This window comes from Mya arenaria, chromosome 3, assembly GCF_026914265.1.
Source record: "Mya arenaria isolate MELC-2E11 chromosome 3, ASM2691426v1".
NCBI classification, from domain to species: domain Eukaryota; kingdom Metazoa; phylum Mollusca; class Bivalvia; order Myida; family Myidae; genus Mya; species Mya arenaria.
Window position 1 is genome coordinate 60,112,892 of NC_069124.1, and position 10,866 is coordinate 60,123,757.

Below are 10,866 nucleotides of genomic sequence, written 5' to 3' on the forward strand. Positions count from 1 at the left end.
GCTGTCTCGAAAAAAAACATGATAAACAATCGCTGTTGGCTTTCACCCTATTTACATGTTACACTATATATTATACGAATACACATGCTCAGTGCTTATCATATTACATTGATATTGCATGGTATCACTCACAGACCCAGAAAATTAACATGCACACAAAAATACACGTATATTTCGTATTAAATTAGTTTTAAAACTCAGCAAAATTATTTACAAAGAGATATGAACACATACTCCGTGAAAGCAAACGGATACTTCACCATGTAACCGAGCAAGATGATACTTGATGATATAGCATGAAAGACTATTCGTCGCCAATAAACAGATTTCGCTTCATGTTAATGTTCATGTATGTAAAAGACAGATCAAATGTCAATCGAAACTACCGGCTCAGGCTCACTTGTTATGTTTAGTTCTAACTTAAATGCAGAAAGACCGCATTTAAACTAGTAAAACACAAAGTGGCATCAAGATTGAAAAACAAATGAACACAAATGAATGAAACAAACAGTCTGAGTCAACTGACATAATATATAGAAGGAAAACATTTTATTTCGATAATAGTGGCCTAGAAGGGGAAAGTTACCTTCTTACCTAATACATGAGCCTGACTATGTATATGTCCCAAACATTAGTCTGCATATGGTCAGGTTAATTACAATAAATAATCAGCTATCAACAATATTTATATACGCACTTAGAGCGATATGTCTTGTCAGCTTAGATAGCTCTGATAAATGTGAATGAATACAATGTCGGAACATGTAGACGTTGATAAGATTTGGATTTCTCTTGGGAAATGGGGTTATTACCAGAAACGCCAGCTTATTGTTTTACTGGTCGCAATTTGGTCATGTGGCTTTCATATGCTCTCCATTGTCTTCATAGGTATTTTTTTAATGCTAGATTTATTCAATATTAGAATATAAAAACAAATGATAATTTCATTCTTGCTACGTTTTGTTTACTACGTTTCTTTTTAATCAATTGGTGTGTTTCAAGTAATTTAATAAGGATGCCATGTTTAACGATAATGTGGCTGTCCTTTTCGCATATGCACCTAAAATACCTTATGTTATTGAGAAAAAGAAACCAATAACAAATTGAATAAAAGTGGATTTACGCATATGTGTCTATTTTTACAGCGTATCGGCCGTCTTTCGAGTGCAAAGCAGTCAAATTGAACGTAAGTGCAATCAATGGCACGGAAGAAACATATTACAGTCGATCTTATGGCAAGTGCTCTGTGACTCACATGTCCAACATCTCGGGGGATGTCTCTGTAAAAAACACGGACTGTGCCGACGGATGGTATTACTACGAAGATGAGGCATTTGATGAGGATAGATCCATCATTTCAGAGGCAAGTTTAATCAGATTAAAGTGCAGCTATCAATGCATACTAAGGTGTACTATAAATACATTCGAACAATTTTGTTTCACACTATCCTGTTTATTCAAGCAGATGTTGGCCTTACGAACGCGCATGCATACATGCAACACTTATTTAGAACTTTGCTCTTTCAGTTTTACTTTTACACTGATTCGTCAATAAAATCAGCTATCCTCGTACAGTGTTTTTCGATAATGCCTGTTCGACGGTTGACATCTTTTATATCAAACCTGTTTAAAATAATATTTTTTCGTTGTAATGTTTTATTTATCTTGTGTCGTATTGTCGAAATCCAATCGTATTCAGTTATAACAAAGTAAGAACTTAACACGTATCTGAAGGCGACTCGAAGATGAATTCTTACTCCAAAATACATTTTACCACAAATAATTCAAATGGTTTGATAAACCAAAAAGGATGAATAAATGTTGAAAAGAATGGTTCTTATGAAAGATACCGAGTTTAATTTAAAAAAGGTGCAGAAATCATGGTATATCTACCTTATGAGACTATAGTAGATCACAGTAAATCTTTCAGCATTCACCAATGTTTTAAAACATTTGCGTTTTCAGTTATTAAATACACGATAACAATATTTCTATCAGTATTAAATATTTTCCATACATTCATTATTTAGTAAGTAGTTACAGGTTCATCATTCAAAATGTATGTTTGTTTTACACGCGTATGTATTGATTTTGAAGAGTGCCACTTTAAACAATTGCTAAAAGTTATAAAAACCACAGTATCGCTTAAACGCAAGTTAATCGTCGTATTTAATGGTGTATCATATTCGTACTTTTTATTTCGAGTACACTAGTGTTATCATAAATTCTCTTTTGGTTGTATAATAGTGCATCAAGGATTTAACAAAGGTAACATGCTGAAAACAAATAGGGTAGATACACTACCAACCAAGCGTTTTTTTGCACATTTCGCACATCGCCTCGATTTTTTCTTACCGCAGACGTTATCTTTTTTATCTATTTTTCACTTCACTCCGCGATTGAAGCATAATTCCTACCGCGTTCATACCTATAATTTCTCCCGCGTTACATCGCGTAGAGGCACCGCGATACGCGGCGTTGCGAAGTGTTAATTAGCGGTCATTGAAGTAGCTGTCAATTCTCCGAAGGCTTTTTTTTTGTACCCGTCCTATACATATAGTTCGACTCCTTTTCATTTAACTCATACAAACTCGACCCGTAATCTACAAATCTTGATTCGTACTCGTACCTAGTTTGATCCCTGAAAGTAATGCTTTGCAACTGTGAAAATATTCAGACGCTTTTGTCACCTTGTCCCCAAAAATAAACATTTCGAATGCCCTCGTTTAACTTGTGTGATTGTGTATAAATACTATATTGAGTCAATTTACCTATTAAAAATAAATTAACATACACTCAATATATCAGCGACATAAGTTGGGGGGGAAGAGATTGTGTACCCTTGCAATCGAGTGAAATCAATTCTGCGAGCACTGTTCATTTTACATGTTTTTTTTCTATTTGTGTCACCTTTACCTGTATGATACCTGCATATCGCGGTAAGCCGCATAGCTGCGATACACCACGTGCATGTTTTTGGAGGTTGTAGGCGATAGAAGCAGATGGACGCGATGATGACGCAGTAATCCGTAGATCTAAAACCGGACTGTTTATAATGAGCGCAATGATATGAAATCATTATCGTTTGACATTTGCAAGGAGCCCTGATGGGATGCGACTGAATAATGTTCTGAAATAGATAGCCAGTCTACGAAAACGACCCATCCCACTGTCGACGATATTTTTACACCGTACGCGCTCACCACTTATTTACAAAATAGGCCGACCTTGAATGATGTTGATTGCACTTGACCACTTTACATTCAGTGGGTATGGTATAATGGAAAATAGGCAAAATTAGAAATTTTACAATATAGAAATTTTAGTCTAGGGTCGAGGCTAACGTTTAGGGTAAATCGGGAAACCTAAAATAACTATTTATTTGTGTACGCCTTCTAAAAAAATACAAGCATTTTATTTTATAAAGTTGATCATTTGAGAATGTTATTTCAAAATATATTTTTATCTAATGTTGCCTTTCTTATAAATAACATTAACGAAGCAATTTGCGATTCTTTCTGGGTACTCAGTGGATAAAATATAAAATTGAAATGATGAAAATTACTCAATATTGCTTATTGCAGTGGGACCTCGTTTGTTCTCGGAAAGAGCTAGCTGAGCTGTCCCAAACACTTGTAATGATAGGCCAAGGAATTGGAGCATTTGTGTTCACAAGCTTAGCAGACAAATATGGACGAAAACCTGTTCATATTTTATGTCATGCAGCTCTGTTTATCTTTGCCCTTTGTACGGCCTTTGTCCCGAATTACCCATCTTTTGCAGCAATGAGGACATTACTTGGAGCCGTTCAGCAGGTATCTACATACATATTAGGCATGAAAACACCATTTATCAAACATCGAATAACGTCATAAAAAATAAAGTGTTTCGTCGTTCATATAACATCTCAAAGCTTAATAAGATTTTGTAAAAGATTTCGTTAAGTTCCTAAAAAATGAAATATATTAAGCTTAAGAATGACATATCTGCATGTCCCCGACATGTCAACATCTGACACGATTTTCGCTATGTCTTTTTTTAATATGCTTAACCTGTAACAATGTTGTCATTCATATCAGGGTACTGGTCTAGCTCAAGCCATATTGAGCCTAGAGATGTTTCCAAAAGAAATCCGTGGTTATGTTGAAGTTTTAGGCTTGCTCTTTTGGACAACAGGGATAGCAATAGTCACCCCGATCGCTTACATTTTTCGGAACATTTCTTGGAGATATTTCCAGATATGCCTTGCCTGCTTATCCTCGTGGTCTTTGATCGAATGGTGGTATGTAGGCTTGTACCTTTATCCAGATAGAACACACGCAATAAAATTTTTTAGCCATCCAATGTTAGCATACTCGCACGCGCTGAAAGAAAACAATTTTGTATTAACTGAAAAGGCCATCTTCTTATAATTTCTTTTAATTGAATAAAGATCATATCATCAAATGGCAATCAATCAATCTTTTGTATGGTATTTTAAGGCTTTGGAGCCAAAACACGGGGCTATTTTACAAAAAATAAAGAATCAAAATTTATGCTTTTACTGAGTGAAAACATGAAAAAAAATATTCCCTTATTATTTTCATTATGTCTCAGGTTGATAGACGAATCATTACGCTGGTTGATTGCAAACGGAAAGTATGAAGAAGCTAAACGTATATTGCTTAAAGCGTGCAAGATGAACAAAAAAGATTTCAAAGACGTCGTGGCTGGATCTGGCTTTCTGGAACATGAAATGAAATCAGTCAAACAGCACAATAAAGAACATGGTAAGGTTGCTTTTACTTATTTATTTGAATTCTAAGTAAACAGAAATACTGTTCTTTCTGTTAAGACGCTTATTATATTAAGTTTATAGCTTACCATTTGGTATGACAACGTTGCATGGACATTGACGCTAGCATTCCATATATATTAATGTTATGGCATAAACTACTAATTATTATAATACTGTGTTAACTACACGGAAATAACAAGTGTGATATGTGAATCTCGCTTATGCTAACACATTCGAAAATAAAAATAACTAATGCTATTCATTACAATTTCGGCTTCCTGTTTTCCCTAGGTCCATATGGCACGTATAATCTTGTTGCTAATAATATGTTCAGTTTCCTGCTGTTTAATATTTCCAGAAGCTCAGCCGGTCGCGTCTTAGAAAAGTCAAACGCTGATTAGATCATTAAATCGAAATGTTATAACCAAGACATTTTATTTTGCCAACATAAAATTACTCGGCGGTTAATTCTCATAAAAGAGACATCTTAAGTATCAAATTAATTTCAAAAGCAACAGCTAAAAATATCCGCCATTTCAATGCATATAGTTTTGCGGTTTCATAGTGTATATAAAAATCACTTTATAAAATGTCAGAAAATACATTAAGACTAAAATTAATCTGAACAACACGAACAAAAGCAATCAGAGAGGATTGTTTTTATTTCTTTTCAACTTGTTCTCTTGTATATTTTCTTTTCCCTTTCAACTGTATCTTCTCATGCATATGCAGTAATATATGTTTTTATTCCAGGTGGAATGAATAAGAAACTTCTAAGCAATGGTTTGTCTCCTAATGGAATGCCACAGGAGGATGCTAAATCTTCAATAAAGGCCTACACAGTAATTGACCTGGTGAAGTCGAAGAGGCTGTTTATATCATCTATGATACTTTGGTTTGCATGGTAGGAACTTGACGTGCTTCAATTGTATTTAAAGATGCACACTTACTCCCAAATACGATTTACCTTAATTAATGTTGTTTTTTTATGTTCCAAAAAGAATTTTTAATGTTAAAAACAACGGTTCTGATGAAGGACATCGAGTTTAACTTGAAAGAAATGAGCATAAACACAGTATTTCTACCTTATGAGATGATAGTAGACCACAGTTAATATTTAAGCATTCACCAACCATTTGATATTATTGCGCTTCCTGCTATTAAATTCACAGTTACAATCTTGTTATCAGCAATTCATATTTTCCATAAATGCATTATTTCGTTAGTAGATTAAGGTTTATCAGTCAAAATTTATGTTTGTTATAAATTTGTCTGTATTGATTTTGAATACGAGTGTCACTTTAAGAATCACTAGCATCAACAAAACTTCATTGTGCGGTTAGGGATACTCGGTTGGATATTGTAGGAACATCTTTATCCTACTGTAACATAAACTATAGATTAAACTCTTAAATTACTACTATAGAATTAAACTATGCTTCAAATGAGTTCAATAGATACTTAGTCAAAGGCAAATTGTAACGTACCACTCCTTATTACATTCAGTGTTTACATGTATTTAAAGTTAGCTTTTTTCTGCATTTAGGATGACGAACAGCCTTACATACTATGGGATAATGCTGATATCATCAAGTTTGGCGGGAAACCGGTTTTTGAACTTCTTTCTTGGTTCCGTGGTGGAGTATCCGGCTGCTTTCATGGAATACGTTATGATTAATAGGTGAAACAAACGGCAAAATATATACCATGTATCTCCTTTCAAACGTGGTGGCCGAATGTATTAAGATACTTTGTCATTACATTATTGACTGTAACTTATGAATCCGAACATTTATTTTTTAATAAATGTCAATAATGATAAGTATCTAGTTTTTGAACTTAGAACAATGTCGCAATATATTAAGAATAAACAATGTTATATACATTACTTCTGCAGGTATGGTCGGAAACCTACAGTGATTATTTTCCATGTTATTTGTGGAGTAGCTCTGATAACAGCCACAATAATAAACACTTGTGCTGGTACGTATTCTGTTTAATGAATTTCAAACCAAATCACTGTATGTACAATGTCAACGTATAACTCGTTACACAATGTAAATTTATTCAAAGCTATTCACGGTTAAATCTGATTCATACGGTTTCTATGGGTTACCAAACGGAGATGCCATATGTTGTCGATTTTTAGGACTCTCTTAATATGATATTGGCACAATTTGTAACAGCTAGAAATCCTATTCATAACAAAACCAATCCCACTAAAAGGTCGCCCTAATGAAAATGTGCTTCTGATACAAAGGGCTGCTAATCCCATATCAAATGTTGTCGTTTCTGAGTAATGTTCTTTATTGTAGACGGCAATTCTTCCATGGTTCTGACGGCGACAGTCTTCACATTGATAGGCAAGTTCGCTATAACAGGATCATTTAGCACCATATTCCTGTACACACCTGAGCTATATCCAACAAATATGAGGTAGGTTCTATTCAGTAAAAATATCAGATTTTAAATGGTCGATTATGATTGATGTATTTTAAAGTCAAGAGATTGATAAGACGTGGAATAGTAAATTTATGGATTTATCACACATAAATATCCATCGTACATGGGTATTGCAACGCTTATCATAAACATCCGTACCACTGTATTTGAGGTTCCACATTTCAGAAACACGGGTATTGGAATGTCGTCAGCAGCGGCGAGAATAGGGGGAATGCTGGCACCCTTTTCCCGAAACCTTGTAAGTGAACACTTGAGTAGATTAATTTATTAAAAATGCCTATTTTTTAAGTAATTCTAGACCTTTAGACGATGTAACATTTCCATAATTATCAAATAACCTGTATAACTCATAGCTCGTATGTTTGTAAGGTCGCTTTAACTATAAACTACATTGTCACCCGATTCAATATGTATGCAAATTTACGTTAATTTGTATATTTCCCTCCATTACAGGCTGAGTCATTAGTCTGGGGCCCGGGCCTGGTTTTCGGGGTGATGTGCGCGATTGTGTCCGTGAGCATGCTGTGGATACCAGAAACCAACCAATACGAGTTGCCGCAAACGCTGGAAGAATGTGAAACATGGTATAAGGAGAATAGACTACAACTTCCTTGTGGACGAAGCAGACGACGCACCGAACAAACAATAGAATATTAAACGATATGAGGAAAGTCTTTTGAAAGGATATCAAAAGGTTCATATACATTTTAATCATTTCCACTGTTGAAGATAAATTATTCGATTTTGTTACTATGTATACAAACCTAGCATCATTCACAAACATAGAAAATGTAGAGCATCAGACTTTAACAGTGTTTAGACATCTTAGTGTCGTAGCCTTGACTCCCGCATTAGGCCCGATGCTCTATATCACATGCTAACCGAAGACAATAATAAAATAATAAATACGCCACGTGTGTACAAACCCAAATCTAACTTATGCTAACAGTGAACTTACATTTCACTGACCGTTCCATGGCGGTCATTCCAACCTTTTGTCCGTGCCTGATGTGCATTTGTCCTCTGTGTACTGATCTGAAATCTAACTATAGATTATATCGATATAATAACTCTATAAACGTATTTTTCTATTGTGTCTAGTATTAGCAGTTGGACTTTACATATATATAAGCGTGTATGTGTGTTTGTGTCGGGTGGGAGTGGGTGGGGGACAAAAAAGTGTAGCCAGTTGTCTTGTGATGGTTTACCTCTCGATAAATGTCGATGAGGCCGAAGTCAATATTGAAGAAATGGGTATATGTTTTATTGATTCCAAAGTTTGTTTCGTCGTCGTTAGGGTTCCAAACGTTTATGTTTTGTAAAACCTATGCTATATTCAGTTATAACTGATTACTATTTATTTGTGTAAACACGTCATGAATTGCATTCAATTGCTGTTCACGAAAGAGAATGTGCCTTTTAATCAGAGATGCTATACAGACTGATACTGATGGTGATCTCCTTGTAAGATCATATATGAATGCGTTCGTGTTTCCAAAATGTATCATTAAACAATTTTAAAAGTACCATAATTTACCAGATCACAAGGATGTTTCCTATCTTATCGACACACTGAGCGTAAAATCAACATTGAAACTAGACATCGGGACAATGTTTAAGCTCAGTTAAATAATATGATATTGAATCATAGTTAAGTATGAATTATGCATCAGACTTGCTAATTTCTCCTCATTGCCTCATTGTGTCATGATGATAGGACATGAGTGTACGACGAATTAACCTAGAAACTTGAACTATCATAAATAGAGCGGCCTATCTGATATAAGGGCGGTCATGACAATTTAAATTTGAATTAAACATAAGCACGAATATCTTTGCGCATTCTGAATTTGTAATGACACTCCAAAATACTTTTGAATAAAACAAACAGGATATCTGAACCGCTTTGTTCTTGTTTATAACCTAAATTATAGTTCACCATAATTTAACTTTAAGGTGTATACGCATAAGGCGAGCGCAATGAAATTTCAAGACCGAATCGATGCCCAGTCAGCACAAAGGGAAATGGTCCGGTACTGGCATGTGTATAAGCGGCGTTGGGTTTCCGTCGCCGGCCCATTACCGGCCCAACGCCTTCATTAATCAAGGTTTAAAACAGCCGATTATTGAATAACACTGCATCGGCCCAGTGCTGACCAATTGCTGCTGTCAGTACATTTTATAGAATATGTACAACACAACTATCATGATGATGATGCTTTTGGTGTTATTATTATTATTATTATTATTATTATTATTATTATTATTATTATTATTATTATTATTTGTTATTTTTTCTTGTTCTTTTTCTTGTTCTTCTTCTTGTTCTTCTTGTTGTTCTTGTTGTTGTTGTTCTTCTTCTTCTTCTTCTTCTTCTTCTTCTTCTTCTTCTTCTTCTTCTTCTTCTTCTTCTTCTTCTTCTTTTTCTTCTTCTTTCTTCTTCTTGTTCTTCTTCTTCTTGTTCTTCTTGTTCTTCTTCTTCTTCTTCTTCTTCTTCTTCTTCTTCTTCTTCTTCTTCTTCTTCTTCTTCTTCTTCTTCTTCTTGTGTGCTACGAATTTATGAAGTGTTTATTTTATGATGCTACATGTTAATTACGTTTGTCGTGCAAAATTGCTAAGGAAGACGCAAGATGAATGACTGGGGGTTCATACATTTAATATCCACTGGATTCGTGTTATGAGTTTAATTTTTTTTTTCTAAATTGATCAAACATGTAAGATGCATGCACATGTACATTCTATTACATAGATGAATTGGGTTCTGATATTTTCGCAAGAGTTTGAGTTATCAAAAACAAAAGCGCTGGCGAAAATAAACTTAATGGAGCATCGACCATTTTTCTTGAATGTATGACTCGAACCTTAAAAGTGCATCTTGAGAGTTTAAGAAAGTTTTTATTGCAATATTACCACAATATATTAAAGTTTATTTTTATAACTGATAACAGATTAAATTAATATTTACTAAATTAATTTATAACTCATGCAATTACTAACATGAAACAACATCTAAAACATGTACATGAATTCTAAATGTCAGAAGAACAAGCAATTGGGAATGTACATGGATACTTTATTTTAAACATTATTCACTTTAGGACAAGAGCACAACTGTTGAGTGCAGATTAAAGCGCACAAGAAGTCAATCCCGATACAAGGTCGTACTGGCTGCCGATAATGTCCCGGTATGGACAACCAGTAAAAGCCCGATGATTTACCAGTAATGGGTCAATACTTCCCCATTGGTGGCCCATCGTTCGACGCCAATAGAGGCCCGATGATTAACTAGGAATGGGTCAATACTTGCCCATAGCTGGCCCATGGTTCGACGCCGATAGTGGTCCGATGATTTACTAGGAATGGGTCAATACTTACCCATAGCTGGCCCATGGTTCGACGCCGATAATGGACCGATGATTTACTAGTAATGGGTCAATACTTGCCCATAGCTGGCCCATGGTTCGACGCCGATAATGGACCGATGATTTACTAGTAATGGGTCAATACTTGCCCATAGCTGGTCCATGGTGCGACGCCGTGATGGCCCGATGATTTACTAGTAATGGGTCAATACTTGCCCATAGCTGGCCAATGGTTCGACGCCGATAGTGGCCCGATGATTTACT

General features: G+C 35.1%; 1 protein-coding gene across 1 annotated transcript; it reads left to right on the forward strand.

Annotated features, from left to right (window-relative positions):
* The first annotated feature begins 752 nt into the window (after nt 1-752).
* Nucleotides 753-8,370, forward strand: LOC128225641 (organic cation transporter protein-like). Its single transcript, XM_052935544.1, has 11 exons — nt 753-888; nt 1,146-1,363; nt 3,585-3,815; nt 4,080-4,282; nt 4,597-4,769; nt 5,531-5,681; nt 6,324-6,458; nt 6,675-6,760; nt 7,093-7,213; nt 7,406-7,478; nt 7,694-8,370. Exons 1-11 carry the CDS (start codon nt 753-755, stop codon nt 7,895-7,897), a joined length of 1,731 nt encoding a protein of 576 aa, XP_052791504.1. The 3' UTR covers nt 7,898-8,370.
* Nucleotides 8,371-10,866: the final 2,496 nt, after the last annotated feature.

Bases quoted from the DNA above. Each gene is read 5' to 3' on its own strand.
- LOC128225641 (XM_052935544.1), top strand. From the start codon at position 753: ATGTCGGAACATGTAGACGTTGATAAGATTTGGATTTCTCTTGGGAAA. The intron at 3,816-4,079 runs GTATCTACATAC...CATTCATATCAG, and splicing joins TACTTGGAGCCGTTCAGCAG to GGTACTGGTCTAGCTCAAGC. The intron at 5,682-6,323 runs GTAGGAACTTGA...TTCTGCATTTAG, and splicing joins ATGATACTTTGGTTTGCATG to GATGACGAACAGCCTTACAT.